The 15,414-nt window shown below is 49.8% G+C and overlaps 1 protein-coding gene across 1 annotated transcript in view; it reads left to right on the forward strand.

Annotated features, from left to right (window-relative positions):
* ADGRE5 (adhesion G protein-coupled receptor E5) overlaps nt 1-15,414 on the forward strand; it is a 33,833-nt gene that overhangs the window by 16,420 nt on the left and 1,999 nt on the right. Inside the window, exons 5-15 of the mRNA XM_031947706.1 lie at nt 3,659-3,793; nt 4,586-4,714; nt 10,709-10,752; nt 10,868-10,936; nt 12,032-12,209; nt 12,293-12,400; nt 13,077-13,300; nt 13,768-13,950; nt 14,126-14,320; nt 14,436-14,662; nt 15,219-15,285. Of these exons, the coding sequence (XP_031803566.1) occupies nt 3,659-3,793; nt 4,586-4,714; nt 10,709-10,752; nt 10,868-10,936; nt 12,032-12,209; nt 12,293-12,400; nt 13,077-13,300; nt 13,768-13,950; nt 14,126-14,320; nt 14,436-14,662; nt 15,219-15,285 (1,559 nt within the window). The remainder of the gene's footprint in view (nt 1-3,658; nt 3,794-4,585; nt 4,715-10,708; nt 10,753-10,867; nt 10,937-12,031; nt 12,210-12,292; nt 12,401-13,076; nt 13,301-13,767; nt 13,951-14,125; nt 14,321-14,435; nt 14,663-15,218; nt 15,286-15,414) is intronic.

A 15,414-nucleotide genomic window follows, 5' to 3' on the forward strand; every position in this document is an offset into this window, starting at 1 on the left:
GATCTTTTCCTTTCTTTTTTCTATTCTCTTCTTCCCTTTTTTTTTAATTCAATAATCATTTCTTTCCTCTTCTTTCTAGTTCCTTAAAAAGGAAAAAAGCCTTGTAAAAAGCAGCATTCTGTAGGTGAAACAAATTCCCACATTGGCCATGTGCAAAAATGTGTTTTATTTCTTTTTTGCTTCTGCTGCAGATATTAATGAATGTGCATTGTCCAATGACACTTGTGGTGAGAATGCAGAGTGTGTTAACGAAAACAAAGGTTACCACTGCACCTGCATAGAGGGATATGCACTTCCTTCTGGGGAGAAGAAGTTCTCAAATGTCACTAGGAACAACTGTCAAGGTAACTGCGTCCTTGCTGCATCCTTTGTCTAGCTGGAGAATCAGGGAGGAGCTCTTGCTGCTGAGGCTGAGGGCAGAGAAGTCCCTCCCTGCATGGGCCACTTCTGGCCAGTGCCCTTTACCCACTTAGAGGGGCCATTTCTGACCTGCCCCTTCCCCTCCCTGACTCTGGCTCTCTCTTTAATTCTGCAGAAACTGAGGCCACAAGTTTCTGACCTTCCTGTCAATGCTGCACCGTAGTACCCAATATTCAGGAGACAGAGGGAGAAGGGATATTGGCAGGGGAGTAGGTAGTGACTTCTCTACCCAGGCCCTGCCAACTGTACTCTTAGTGCCTGAGGCACTGGGAACCCGGGGACCCTGGAGACTCCTAGAGCTAGTGTGGGTCTGAGGGGAAACTGAAAGCCAGATCTTCTTCATTCTGCGCCCAGCTCTCTTTGCCCTCTGCCACTTTCCCTCTCCTATCCCTTAGCCTTTCCCTTCCCCTTGCACCTATGACATGGGCCATCTCACTTATTTTCTTGTGTCCTTTCTTTCCCACCCCCATTTGCTCCGTCCTGGCTAGGGCTCCCTCTTGGCTCAGCCTCCCAAAAGCCAACTAGGTGACCGGATGGGAGGAGAATTCTTAGGATTAATACCTTGATTTGCATGACACTTAAGGTTTACAAAATCCTCCCTGCTGTCTGAATTTACCTCCTGGATTTTCTTTGCACACATTTGTTTGCATGCTGTGTTCCCCATTAATCTGTGAGCATGTCTTCCAGTGCAAAGACCGTTTGTCTTTCTCTGTACCCCTAGTGTACCTAGCACAGTGCCTGGCTCATAGGAAGTGCTTGATAAATGCTTGTGGACTGACTGAGGAAGATGCTATTTTTTATTTTCTTATGAAGAGTCAGAGGTTCCAGCACATATAGAAGCCTGCCTCTGTTGGCCCCCTCTCTCCCAATGTACCAGGTCCCCTCCTGGGCCCAAGCCTCCCAAGCATCTCCGATTTCCATCTGCCATATTTGTTTTTTTCTCACCAGTACAGATATTTAAGGAGGGGAGATGAAATTTGTCCATTTCTTGGAGGAAATCCACAACAGGTTGACTCTGGAAAGGACCTTCCCCTGACAATGGCCTTTGGGGGAGACACCAAAGAAACTAGCAGTTCAAGCTTGGGTAAAAGCAGAAGGCCTTAGCCTCCATCTAATCCAATCCCTATCCTTGGTCTGATCAGGAAACTGATGCCCTCATTACCAGATGCTCTGTGAGATCAGCTGAAGGACCCAGGGATTTATTGAGGGCCAGCAGGAATCTCTGAGCCACATTTTGATGCAGCAGCACAGGGAGATGGACTCTTGTAGGTCCTAGTTTCTGAGGGAGAAGGGTCTGAGAAGATCCATGGAGGGTCCTGTCCTTCCTGTTCCCAGTCTTGCCCTCCCTATCCCTCACACTAAGCCAGAAGCTGATTCCACTGAAAGAGTGACCTTCATACTCTCTGCTAGTTCTGGAGGATCTGAGAGTTCTAGTTTGTTTGGATAATTAGATTCTTTCCAAGGCAAAGGGGATGGTCTCAACCAGTGGGGCAGAGTTTGAAAGTAATGGCCTTCACACAAGATGCAGCCCCCTCCTCCCCAAATGGATGAGCCCCTCTAAGGCCACAGAGCCATGTTTCACCCCAACTGGAGAGCAGAGCATCCGGGTCACTAGGAGAAGGCTGTGGGAGTCCTCTGCCAACGTGCAAGAAAAGGCATCTTTGATGCATTTATTATGCACCGCAATTCAATAAATATTAGCAAAAAAATGCAAAGAGAGGGGAGAGAGAAAGAGAGATAGATACAGACAGACAGAGACAGAAACAGAAACAAAGAGACAGACAGGCACAGACATAGAAAGGCAGAAACAGAGAAAGCGACCATCTGCCTTCAAGAAGCTTCTATTTTAAACATGTGAGAGAATAAGCCCCAAATTCAATGATCCCTAACAAGCTTTATGACCTCAGACCACTTGACCTTTCTGTGCCTCAGTTTCCACATCTGGCTGATGGGCCAGGTGACCTCTAGATTCCCTAACAACTCTTTTTCTTGGGTCATTTTAGGTGTGTTTCATTCTCCATGACTCCATTTGGGGTTTTCTTGGCAGAGATACTGGAGTAGTTTGCCATTTTGTTCTCCAGCCAATTTGACAGATGAGGAAACTGAGGCAAACAGTTAAGTGATAGTGGCAGGGTCACACAGTCAGGAAGTGTCTCAGCCCAGATTTGAACTCTGGAAGATGAGTCTCCCTAACTCTAGCCGTGGCACTGTCGCCACTGAGCTCCCAGCCCCCCATTGGAACCTGGTATATAAGGGCCATCTGCTTCCTGGGTCAATTTGACCCAAACCAAGGAATAGAAGGAAATTAGTGTCACAGAAATAACTGCTTCAGGAGGCCAAGGACAAGATAATATGGAGACTGATGGAAGAGGTCTGGAGGCTCCAAGAGCTTGGGATGTTTCTTTTTTTTTTTTTTTTAATTATTATTATTATTTAATAGCCTTTTATTTACAGGATATATGCATGGGTAACTTTACAGCATTAACAATTGCCAAACCTCTTGTTCCAATTTTTCACTTACCCCCCACTCCCTCCCCAAAATGGCAGGATGACCAGTAGATGTTAAACACATTAAAATATAAATTAGATACACAATAAGTATACATGACCAAACCGTTATTTTGCTGTACAAAAAGAATCAGACTCTGAAATATTGTACAATTAGCTTGTGAAGGAAATCAAAAATGCAGGTGGGCATAAATATAGGGATTGGGAATTCAATGTAATGGTTTTTAGTCCTCTCCCAGAGTTTTTTCTCTGGTTCAGTTCATTACTGCTCCATTGGAAATGATTTGGTTGATCTCGTTTCTGAGGATGGCCTGGTCCATCAGAACTGGTCATCATATAGTACTGTTGTTGAAGTATATAATGATCTCTTGGCCCTGCTCGTTTCACTCAGCATCAGTTCGTGTAAGTCTCTCCAGGCCTTTCTGAAATCATCCTGTTGGTCATTTCTTACAGAACAGTAATATTCCATAATATTCATATACCACAATTTATTCAGCCATTCTCCAACTGATGGGCATCCACTCAGTTTTCAGTTTCTAGCCACTACAAAAAGGGCTGCCACAAACATTTGTGCACATACAGGTGCTTGGGATGTTTCTATACAGCCCAGTTCCATGGTCCTCAGGAGCTAGATCATGACAAGAGGTGCCAGAGTGTCAGGAAGGCCCTCCCAGGTCTCTGTGGTGTCCACACTAGGGTGTTCCTCATCTCCTTTCCTTTTCTCTTATAGATGTGGATGAATGTCAGCACAATAGCTCTCTCTGTGCCCCCCATGGGGTCTGCCTAAATACTCCTGGAAGCTATATGTGCACATGCAAGCCAGGATTCGCCAAACGAAATGGGAATCACTTCATGGAATGCGTAGGTAAGTCCCTGGGAGAGGCAGCCCAGGAACTCCCAGGGGATGAACTGAGGCCCTCAGTTAGTCTATGAGAAGTCCCTTGGGCGGGTGGGGGGAGCAGTCAAGGATCAGGGCCAAGGCAAGAAGTACCTTGGATGGGTACGTTCAAGGGAGAGCCTGTGGGTCAGACCCAGGAGTCCTGTCCCCAAGACCACTGCTGCTGCCTCAGTGTCCACACACTCAGGGTGTAGAGCTGTGTGGCCCTCATTCTGTTCCCTGCAGTGCTTGGGCCCATGTGTGCTCTCCCAGATCAGAGGTTCCTGGTTTAGTGTTTTCTGGCTGACTCCCTGCCATCGGCTTGGGACAAAAGCCCAAATCCCCCCGGGGGGGCTCTGCCCTAGTTCCCTGGCTCTGACTTCTGGGAGATTCGTCACCTCTTCTCCATCCAGAGGATTGGGGTTCAAACCCCACCTTGATGCTTGAGTCTCTTCCCCACCTTGGACCACCTGACCTCTAGGTTTCCTTCCAGCTCCAGGACCTTCTAATAAAAAGGAGCAGGGAGAAGATGGGGGAGGGAAGGAGGCTGCTTGGGTCAGTCTCCAAGAAGGAAATCAGTGTCACTGGGATCATTGTCTGAGGAGGCCCCAACCAGGAGGGATAAGGAGACTGAAGGGAGAGACCAGGGCTCCGAGGCTGGCTCTGTTCCTGCCCAGCCCAGTCAGATGGGGCAAGCGGTGCTTGAGGGTTTGGAAGCCCCAGGTCCCTGCTGGGCCCAAACTCAGGTCGCTAACCACCCCCTCTCCCTTCCTTTTGGAGATAAAAATGAATGTCAGAACAAATCGCTCTGTGAGCCAAACGGAGTCTGTGAGAATACTGTCGGAAGCTATGTGTGCAAATGCAAACCGGGCTTTGTCCATAGCCGCGAGAACCCGGCTGAGTGTGTAGGTATGTATGTCCCTAGGGAGCAGGAGCGCCTACGATCCCATAAGGGGAGATGAACTGGGGACCCAGGGAGTCTGTGAGAAGCCCCTGGGGAGCCAGCCAAGGATCAGGGACCTGGATGGGGAAGGGGCGACGCTTCCCCTGAAGTCAGAGCCAGGGCACCAGGGCAGGTCCAGCCAAGCAGGAACCTCAGCTGCTCTCCTGAGCCCAAGGCAGGGTTAGAGCCAGGAACCTCTGAGCCAGAACAAGTTTGGAGCCACGGGTTCTATGGAGCAGAATTTGGGCAACACTAGTTAGATGCCCTGAAACCTTGGGACCCTGTGAGCACTGAGGCGGCCATGTGCCAGGCTGCTGGGAAGGACGGTTACTTCAGAATAGGAGTCCTGGGTCTGAGGCACTGGCAGTGCCCACTCTGGGAGCATGTACAAGTCACTCCCCCCTCAGAGCTCAGGTAGCTCATCTACAGAACCCCTGGCCCACCTGCGGAAGGTGTGGCAAAGAAAGGCTCTGTAAATCTTAAGGTGCCACAGAAATGGGCCGTTGTCATTATCCTTCCTGGCTGATTTCCCTTTGCCACAGGGAGCCCACCCACTGGCCTTCCTCCATGAGTCTCTAACTCTGACTGAGCATGTAGATCAGCTCTCTGACTTCCTTCACTCTCTCATACCCCCAGACCATCTTTTTCTTTTTTCATGTATTTCTCTGAGGACTTTGTACCCTTTGTTCTTTGGGGCTCCTCACTGGTTGTTGATACAGGGGCTCAGTCTTCATTGGCTTCTCTAGTGTCCCCTGTGAGGTCCTCAGTTATGTTCTGTGTCTCACAGCCAATGGAATACAATATTGAAAATAGACCTTTATTAACCAGAAGAAATTAGGGTCATTAGAGAAGACTGACAATTCCCTAAACTCTATACTGCTATTCTAAGCTTCATTTTGAGCCCAATTCAATTTCTATCTGTACTGTTGGTCCCAAATATTCATAAAGATGAGTATATTCTATAGGTTTTCCATTTAACTACAAAACAATCTGGGCTGGAGACATTCTTCATCCTCTTGGTCTTTCCTGTGTGGATGGTCATTTTTGAGTGGTTATGGATTGAAGAGATACAAATAACAATAATTATCATAGACCCTGCCTTCAAGGAACTTTTAATGGATGGGAAATTATGTGAAATAAACAAATGGAACACAAAGTAGATTGTGATTGGCACTCCCCCAAGAGAAAAATAACAATAACAAAAACTTGTGTATGGGGAAATGTGAACAGGGAGGGGATTTCTTTGAGCTGGAGAAAGGGGGAGGGAATCAGAGAAGATTCCAGTAGAATGGAAGGTTTTTGGGGACAAGGGACTGTCTTGGTTTTGGCTTTGTATCCTCAGGGCCTGGCACACAGGCAGCATTCAGTTATTGTTTGCTGAATTAAACTGAACAGAAAAAGATTCTGATAGGCAGGGATGAAGAGGAAGTATGCTCCAGGAAGGAGACACAACCTGGATAAAGGCATAGAGGCAGGACATGACAGGATGAGAAGCAGCAGTTTCCCAATCATGGATCATGGCAGAATGCTTTTCCCACTCCACCAAACATTTACTTATAAATTCTTACTCATGATAGTTATAGTCTTAAGAGATGCTTAGAGCAGTAAGAGGCTACTAATATTCCCAGGATCACCCAAGCTAAGCCAGGTCTTCTGACTCCAAAGCCAGCAATCTGTCCCTACAATATCCTTGTCTAAGAGCACTAGAAAACCAATCAAAATGTAGAAAAACTAAATCCCAGAGAGCTTGTGATTGGAGGTAGCGAGTGGGCACAGTGGGGAAAGTATTGGATCCGAAGTCAAAAAGACTTCAGATCTTGGGTGATCCTGAGCAAGACACTTAGCCTCTGCCTGCCTCAGTTCCATAAACTGTAAAATGGAAATAAAAGCATTTGTCTCCAAGTTGTTGTGAGGATCAAATATTGGAGACAATATTTGTAAATTACTTTATAAAGGCTATATATAATTGTCCTTATTATCCATAGCCAGGTTGTAAGTAGCTGCTGAAGAAAATCATGTTATTACTGGGAGGTTGAGGGGAACAATGGAAGGAGCCTTGTCTCTGGAGTCAGAGGAGGGAGAATCAAGTCCCACCTTTGATACTTACTGGTTGTGTGACCCTATACTAGTCACTTACCTAATCTGGGTTTCCTTTCTTTTTCTTTAAAAAGGGGCCGTTAAGATGGTCCCTCCAGCTCTAAGCACATGATCCCATATTTTGGATCAAATTCTGTTGTCTGATTTTAACTAGGTCTTCCCTGCTAGACAGTAGTCCTTTTATTCTTCCTTTTTTTTCTATTTCTTTTCTTCCTTCCTTCCTTCCTTGGTCTCTCTCTTACCAAGCTGGAAATGCAGCAGCCACCCACAATTGATTTATTGGTGGAAGACTTTTCTCCTGTTCCATTTCAAACCTGGGTTAGCTTTCCCCTCCCTAGGCAGCCTGGCAGCCCTCTCCAAACAGGAAGTCTCTATATTGGTGCCAGACTTAGAGTGGACATTCCACTGACTTTAACCCTCCTGTAGCTCAGAACTCCAGAGCTCAAGAGATCCACCTCAGTCTCCCTCCCCTCAGCAGGGATTACAGAGCCTCCTACCTGGCTAAATCTTTTATTTGTCCACCATGTAATCTCTATAATGCTCCTAAAGCTTCTAATCTTCTAATGGGGCACTTCAAAGCCTTGCCCTTTCTCCTTAAAACCCTTGTGGCTATGACCCTCTTCCTCCTTGGGTCTTGGCAGAGGATCTGTCCTGCTTTCCTGAGATCAAGGCTGCTCTTCCAGCTCCCTCACCTCCTGGACATCATGCCTCCCAGACCTATCCTTTTCTTCTGTTCCTGTTTCTGGGGAAGAGACGGCTCCTTTCCCTGCCAAAGCCAGCCCCTTTATTGTACCCTCCATCTTTATGCCCTCTTATCTCTCCAGGAGCTAGTCCTGGAGACCATGATCTAACCTCTCCCTCCAAATCATCAGCCTCTCCTTCCTGGTTTTCTGTAAACACCCAGATCTCCCCCATCCTTAGAATCCCTGTCTTGCCCTCCTCAGCTTACCATCCTGTATCTTTTCTTCCTTTAACTGTCAGAGTCCTTACTTAGTGACCTCATCAGCATCTGGGGTTGTTACTACCAGGTATGAGTATATGAGGGCAATGCTAAGATCAAAGATGTATAATGGACTGGAGCACAGAAGTAAGTGATGAGATTTGAATTGACTAAGGAACTGATGGATTAGGTTTTTTGAGGGATCTTCAGTCTGTATGAAATAGCCTAGAATGAGAGCAGGAATTAAAACAGAAGATGAAGATTATGAGGCAGAAATAGCACTGAGAAGGGAGTCCTAGGACAAAGGCACCAGTATCTGGATTGGATAAAAATTTGAGAGATGAAAAATCAAATGAGAGGTGACTGAAGGTTGAAGGTAGAGGGAGACTTTGGAAGCAGAAAGGGCGAGTACAAAGTATTGTGGGGAAGTCACAATGCAACTGAGACATCGTTGTGAGTCAGTAGGAAGAACTCTGGGGCTAGAGTACCTAGGCTCACATTTCACCTCTAATGCTTAATACCTGTGTAAATCTGTGCAGGTCACACACTCTCTGGGTCTGTTTCCCCATTTGTAACATTTGGGTGTTACATCAAATGACCTCTATATTCCCTTCCAGTTTTCTAATTCTATAATAAATAGGAGTCTGCTAGTTGGACCAATTTTACCCCAAGAGGAGAATGGAAGGAAACTGGTTTTCCTCAGATCATTGTCTCCAGAGGCCCAGGCCAGGAAGTGATATAAACACTGAAGGGAGAGATTTGTGGGTTCCAAGGGCTTGGGATGTTTCTGTCCAGCCCAGTTCCCATCCTTCCCCGCAGACAGACATTGGCAAAAGATGCCAGCAAGCCCCACCCGGATCTCTTCTGTGTCTAAACCATAGTTGCTCCTCACCCCCTTTCCCTTCTTCTTACATGGATGAATGCTCAAGAGCTCACTCTGTGCACCCCATGGGGTCTGTATGGATACACCCTTTGGAAGGTAGCCAAAAGCAGAAAGAACCAGAGTATAGGTATGCCCCTAGGAGTACATATACCTATAAAACCGGGAGAGGCAGCTCAGGGACTCCCAGGGGATGAACTGAAGCACTCAGGAGGTTCATGAGAACCCCCTGGGTGAGTCAGCCAAGGCAGAGAACAGCTTGTATGGGGAAGGAGTGGTGCTTCCTCCAAAAGTCAGAGCTAAAGGAGCAGGGCAAGGCCACCCAGGGGTGGGGGTGGGGGGAGTTGGGGCTTTTTTCCAGAGCCATGGCAGGGAGTCAGCCACAAAACATGAAACCAGGAACCTGTGGGCTGGGAGAGGAAGTCTGGACCCAAGCACTGCAGGGAATAGCATGTGGAAAGCACCAGGCAGACACCCTGGAGCCCCTGTGGGCACGGAGGTCGCCCAGGAACAGTTTGGTGGCAAGAGCAACGGCTTTGGGGACAGAATTCCTCAGTCTGATCCAGTGGCACTGACTGGCATTCCCTGTTCTAGCCGCTCACTGGGCTTAGGCTGCTCCCCTGGAGAGAGATCCAGCCCCCTCCCGGAGGTGTGGAAAGGCAGGCTTTGTAGCTGTCCAGGTGGGACAGTGTTCTGAGCTAACCTTGGACTTCTTAACCTTGACCTTCACCCTCAGACAGTCCCAACCTCAGTTTGGGTAGAAGAGCTAAGAAGCTAACTAGGCCTCTCTTGGGCAGGGTGAGTCTAACTCACCAGGGCAGGAAGAGAATTGAAAATACACCTCCAATCCCTTACTGGTGAGGAAGGAGGATTTTGTCTCTTCCCTACCCCAGCCTCTAACCCATGGTGGCCACTGAGTTGGACTTTGTAAGGGGAAGCCTGGCAGGAGGGAGGTCCAGGTTCCTGTTTTTAAAAGTGGAAGTGGGGGGTAGAGTGGGACTTGGGACTATAGAGGGGAACAGGAGTCCAGGACACCCATGTTAATACCAGTTCTGCCAGAGGGGCCCAGGCCAGATAGAAAGGGAGTGAACCTACAAATGAAGTTCAGGTCCTGGCCCTGCCTGTCCTAAATGACCCTCTGGGCCCACACCCCTGCTCCATCCTCTGTTGGGGGGAGAGTGAATTCTTTTAATTTTCCTCATTAGTGAAGGGCAGGTTACTGATCCCTACTTTGCACTTGACTTTGGTTGAGTCTGGGTAGATTTTGAGAGAATCTGGGGCAGGTGGAAGATGACTAGAACTCAGAGAAATGTGGGACCAGATACGGTCTGTGCTCCATACTGAAGACATCTTCATAGGCAGGGCCCTTCACTTCTCCCTTCTTGACAATCAGAGGGTTTGAACCTTTTCATGCTGGGATCTCCTCTGGCAGTCTGTTGAAACCTCTAGGTCCCTTCTCAGAAGAAAGCTTTTAACATAACTGAAAAGAATGCCAGATTTCATTTAGATGTGAATGAAAATGAAGCTTTTTTGTGTGTGTGCAAATTCCCTGGCTCCTTGAAATCTCTCTTTGGATACACCAGAGTCACTGAATTCAGGTTAAGAATCCTGAGATTTTAGGCCTTTCTTGTACCTCATCCTGGGCTCCCATGGGTCTGGAAACCTTGGATTGAGTAAGCTGAGAAAGGATCAGGAGAGAAGTGTTACTGAAAAAAGATGGATGTGAAAAGCATCCAGTGGAATGAGTTGTTTTTGTTGATGCTTTATTATCAATAATCACAGCTCTGGGCCTTGGCCAAAGCAGGGCTCACATAGGGACATTCAGCTAGAGATCGTGCCTGGGAAGCAGAGGGCAACAGGCTCTGGACCTGCAGTCAGGTCTCAGCTTTGCCACTTATTATTGCCCCTTCCCCACTTTTCAGTGCTCAGCTTCCTCAGCTATAAAGTGAAGTTGGGTGCAATTTTCTCTCAATTCCTTCTAGCAGTAAATCCTGCTTCCATGCCTCCCCACTAATGGTGTTGCCTTCCCTGTCTCCTTCATAGAGATCAGCATCCCTTCCTGGAAACCACCCCCTGAAGTCCAACAGGTGAGTGGGTATTTGGTAGGATCCTGAGACCCTCCTTGACCCCTTCCTTCTCCCCCTGCTATCCCAGCTAGGCTCTGGGACCCCTAATTCTTAGTCCTGTTTTCCTTTTCTCCAGGACTTCCTCAGCCATCTGAGCTCTATGCCCAGCAAATTCAAAGCTGCCTCTGCCCAAAATTCCATTGAGGTAAGAAGACCCTGGATCCTAGGAGAAAGAAGGGACTATTTTTAGCACTGAGTGACAGCTGGACCTATGCCCATCAAACATTGTTCGCACACCAGGACGCACAGACCTGGCCCCCCTATCCATCCAATACACACACACACACACACACACACACACACAGGTGCAGGGGATGGCAAGGGAGCGTAATGAAAAGTGTACTGAGTTAGGAGTCAGATTTTATTTTGGACTCCAGATTTCTTCCTTGATCTTTGGGTACATTGTGTTAATCATGTAATAAATCTGTGAGCCTCGGTTTACTAATGAAAGTAGAGCTGGGCCTGATGGTGCACCACTCTGGTCCCTCCCAGTGGGGAGAATGGAAGCTGGCGAATCACTTTGGCTCAAGGGACCGAGCTTTAGAAAGGTTATGGGTAGGGTATGCCCTGGTCTGGCACCAAGATGGCACCATCCCTTACATTACAAGATAACCAGAATAAGCAACTCAGTCTAAGTCAGAAACGTGGAGCAGGTTAAAAGCCTCCACGCACATCAGCACTGATTAGATCAGGTCCGTGAGTGGCCACTGCACGTCCAGCCTAGGGAGATCCAATCTTAGGGTGTAGATGGAGAGGAAAGGAAAAGAGTTGGGGACAGGACAGATGCCAATTTTAAGATCCTTCCAGCTCTTGGGCAAATTTAACATAATAAAAAGAACAGGATTTTAGGAGTCAGAAAGCCTAGATTCAAACCCTAACACTGCTATTTATCAGCCAAGTGACCTTATTCATCACTGCCCTTCTCTGGCCCTCAGTTCCTCATCTGAAAAAGGAGGAAGCTGAACTGGATGATCCAATATTGATACCCTACAAGCACATGCATGCACACAAATACCCCTAGTTGTTTTTGCTTATTGCAGATCGGGGTTCTGAGGCAGGAAAAAAATAAGGGAAAGAATAGGAGTTACACGTCATTTTGGGGTGAATTTCATGGTGTCCTGGATCTGCCTTCAATAGATGAACAGCAACAGTTTCTGCTGGCTCGCCTGGTTTCCCAATGCAGTAAGGGACCCAGGAAGGCTGATAGCTTTATTCACTCTTCTCCTTCTCCCAACCCCAGAATTTTGTGCAGGATATGGAGCAACTTCTGAAGATATCCCAAAACATGGAGCATCTACCTGTAGAGATTCGGCTTCAAGTGGCCACGTACATGCTCTCTATCACTGAACATATCCTTCGAGACCTTGCCCAGGCCATGCCCAATGGAGGCGCAGTGTTCCATACTAAGAACGGCACAGGTGAGCAAGCCCCACCCAGTTCCCCCCCCCCTCCCCCTGCAGCTTCTCCCAGCTTCCATGCTGAACTCTTCCTACTTCCTCAGAACTGTCCCTGAAGATTATGGACAAACCGATGGGGATCACTGAGATAGGCAGGAGCCATGCAAAGATGGCACTGGACTGGAATCTGGCTTTGAAGGATGATGGCTCAGGTAACAGGGGACAAGCCAGGGGAATAGGAAAGGCTGGGAAAGAGGCAAGCCCACAGGCCAGGTGACAAACTGAGGCCAGTGACCTGGTAGAGTGAGAACTGGCCCAAATGATCAGGTGAGAGGAAGAGAGCAGGCCTTGGTGAGCAGGTGCACATTCATCCATTCACCAGTGGTTAAGCACCTGCTAGGAACTGGATGCTATACAAGGTCTGGATAAGACAAGGTTTTTGCCTTCATGGAGTTTATAATCTAGTAGGAAGAGAAAGAAATCCAGAAGGTTCAATTATATTCAATAGTGCCTTAAATACAAAACTAAATGCTGTGTGAAGTCTGAGGAGAAAGGTCCTTATGGACCCGGAGGCATTGGGGCAGACTTCCTAGAGGTCCTGGCATGGGAATTTGCTTATAAAAAAGAAACAGGAAATGGAGAAGGGGAGGAAAGAATTTCAGGCCTAGGGACAGAAGCTGTACCTGAGCAAGCTCAGGACATAGGGAACCATTCGATCTCATTTAGAACACATCAACATGAGAAAAAGATTGAAAAATAGGAGAAATCCTCCGGGGAGAAGCACACAGAATTGGGGAGGGGAGAGGGAAGATTTCTGGAAGAGATGGCATTGGAGCAGGGGACCAGGGCTGAGGGGAAGAGGGCTAAATCACTACTTGCCTCCAACAGAACCAGCTGTTGTGGGCCTATTCTCCACTTCTAATATGGAGAAACTGCTGGCCCAAGCCCCGCTCGTCTTGGACCCTGAGAAGCAGGCTCATCTACAGGAAGTGAATGAAGGCCCAGTAAAAGGGGGCATTCCCGTTTTGCTCTCTGCTGTCAGCACGGCCTTCCTGAGCAACAAGAACACGGCATATCTCAACCCCCCTGTCACTTTTGCCTTCACCCACTCAGTGAGTGCTCTTGAGGGTTGGGGGGTAGAGGGAACTGGCAAGTCCCATCTGTGCTGTCCTAGACATAAGTCAATCAGTCGGAGGATCCTGGGAATGTTTAACCTGGAGAAAAGCAGACTCATGACAGATCAACAGTTATCTTCAAATTGAAGGAATCCAGTTTAATCCACTTGACCTCATAAGGCAGGAGGGGAGCAGTTGGGGAATGGTTAGTCGTTTTAGGTTTGATGACTGGAGAAGCTGCCACGGGCTGCCCAGGAGGTACAGGGGCCTCCTTTCCGGGGCGCCCCCGGCCCCAGGTCGGCGGCAGAGCCCTGGGCTGCTGAACTCTTTAACCTTGGATTCCCAGACTCTCCCCCCGCCCGGAACTCGGGGCTTAGCCTCAGTTTCCCTGCTGGGATAGAAGCCTTCTCGGCCCCACACCAGGTGCTGCCAGCCACAAAGGCCTTCGCTTCTTGTGCCCACAGAAAAAGCCCAGCCTGAAGCCAAGGCAGGAAGTGATCTGTGCCTTCTGGCAGCATAACAATAATGGGAGCGGTCACTGGGCAACTGCGGGCTGTCGGCGGGTGGGGACCAATGAGAGCAGCACCACCTGCAGCTGTAACCACCTCAGCAGCTTCGCCATCCTCGTGGCCCACTATGAAGTGGAGGTGAGAGGGGGCGGGGCAACGGAGAAGTAAATGATGGCGTCATAGGAGGGGAGCAGGGATGGGGTCAGGAGGGAAGGGCGCGTGTGGGGGAGGGGCAGGGGAGGGCGGTCCGCACCCCCGATCTTGGGCCCCGGCTGGGTCCTGGCCAGCTCGCCGACCCTCTGCTTGGCCCCAGGACTGGACGCTGTCGGTGATCACCCAGGTGGGGCTGAGCGTGTCCCTGGTCTGCCTCCTGCTCTGCATCCTCACCTTCCTGCTGTGCCGCTCCATCCAAGGCTCCCGCACCACCATCCACCTGCACCTGTGCCTCTGCCTCTTCGTCGGTTCCGCCGTCTTCCTGGCTGGCAGCACCAACCCTGGCCAAGGGCAGGTACGCGCCCCCCCCCCGGAGCAGCCGGGGCCTCGTGGCCGGGGGGGGGGGGGGGGGGGGGGGGCGGGAGCCCCGGGCTGACCGAGCCGGCCCGGCCTTGTCTCCCCGGGCGCAGGTGGGGCTGCGCTGCCGCCTAGTGGCCGGCCTGCTGCACTACTGCTTCCTGGCCGCCTTCTGCTGGATGTGCCTCGAGGGCCTGGAGCTCTACTTCCTCGTGGTGCGCGTGTTCCCGGGGCCCGGCCTCCGCACGCGCTGGCTCTGCCTGCTCGGCTACGGGACGCCCGCCCTCATCGTGGCCATCTCGGCCGCAGTCTACAGCCAGGGCTACGGCCGGCCGCGCTAGTGAGTGCGCGGCGCCTCCCCCGGGCGGGCCGGCAATCCCTCCCCCGGGCCTTCTCTCGGCCGGCTGGGGCGTGGGAATGGGGGGTGATCCGCCTTTCCTCCCCTTTCTTTCCTCCTCCCTCAGATTCGCCCCACTTTCTTCCTCCCCTCTGCTCTTTCCCTCTCCCCTTCCTTCTTCCCCCCTTTTCAGCCTTCTTTCCCTTTCATCTTTCCTCTTCTCCTTTTTTTCCCCTCATTCCCTTTCTCTTTCCCCCCTCCCCACTCAAAGGGGCATATGGGTTTTCCCCCCTCCCATTCTCTTCTCTTCCCTATGGGTGAGGGCAATGGGACAAGCAGGGGCACCCCATTCAGGGAAGTATCAGGGCTCCCCCCAATCTCTTTTTCTTCCCCTGGGTGGGAGAGGAAGACAAGCAGGCCCCTCACTTCCCCTCCCCTCTCCTCTTCCTCCAGGTAGCAGGGCCTCCCCCACTTTCCCATCCCCCTTTCTTCCCCACGGGTGTGGGGGGAGGTTGGGCAGGGAGCTCACTGATGGTATCCTCCTCTTTCTTCCATGTAGCTGTTGGCTGAGCCTGAAAAATGGCTTCATCTGGAGCTTCCTAGGACCCATTACACTCATCATTGCAGTAAGTCACCTATCATCACCTATCCCTTGGCCATTTCCCAGATTCCCACTTACAGCTGGCTCCCCCAACTCCCAGGTGCACCCCTTGTACTGATGACCTGGGACATTAACCCAGTCTGGCTTTCTTCCC

The sequence above is a fragment of the Sarcophilus harrisii genome, chromosome 1 (genome assembly GCF_902635505.1).
Source record: "Sarcophilus harrisii chromosome 1, mSarHar1.11, whole genome shotgun sequence".
NCBI classification, from domain to species: Eukaryota; Metazoa; Chordata; class Mammalia; order Dasyuromorphia; family Dasyuridae; genus Sarcophilus; species Sarcophilus harrisii.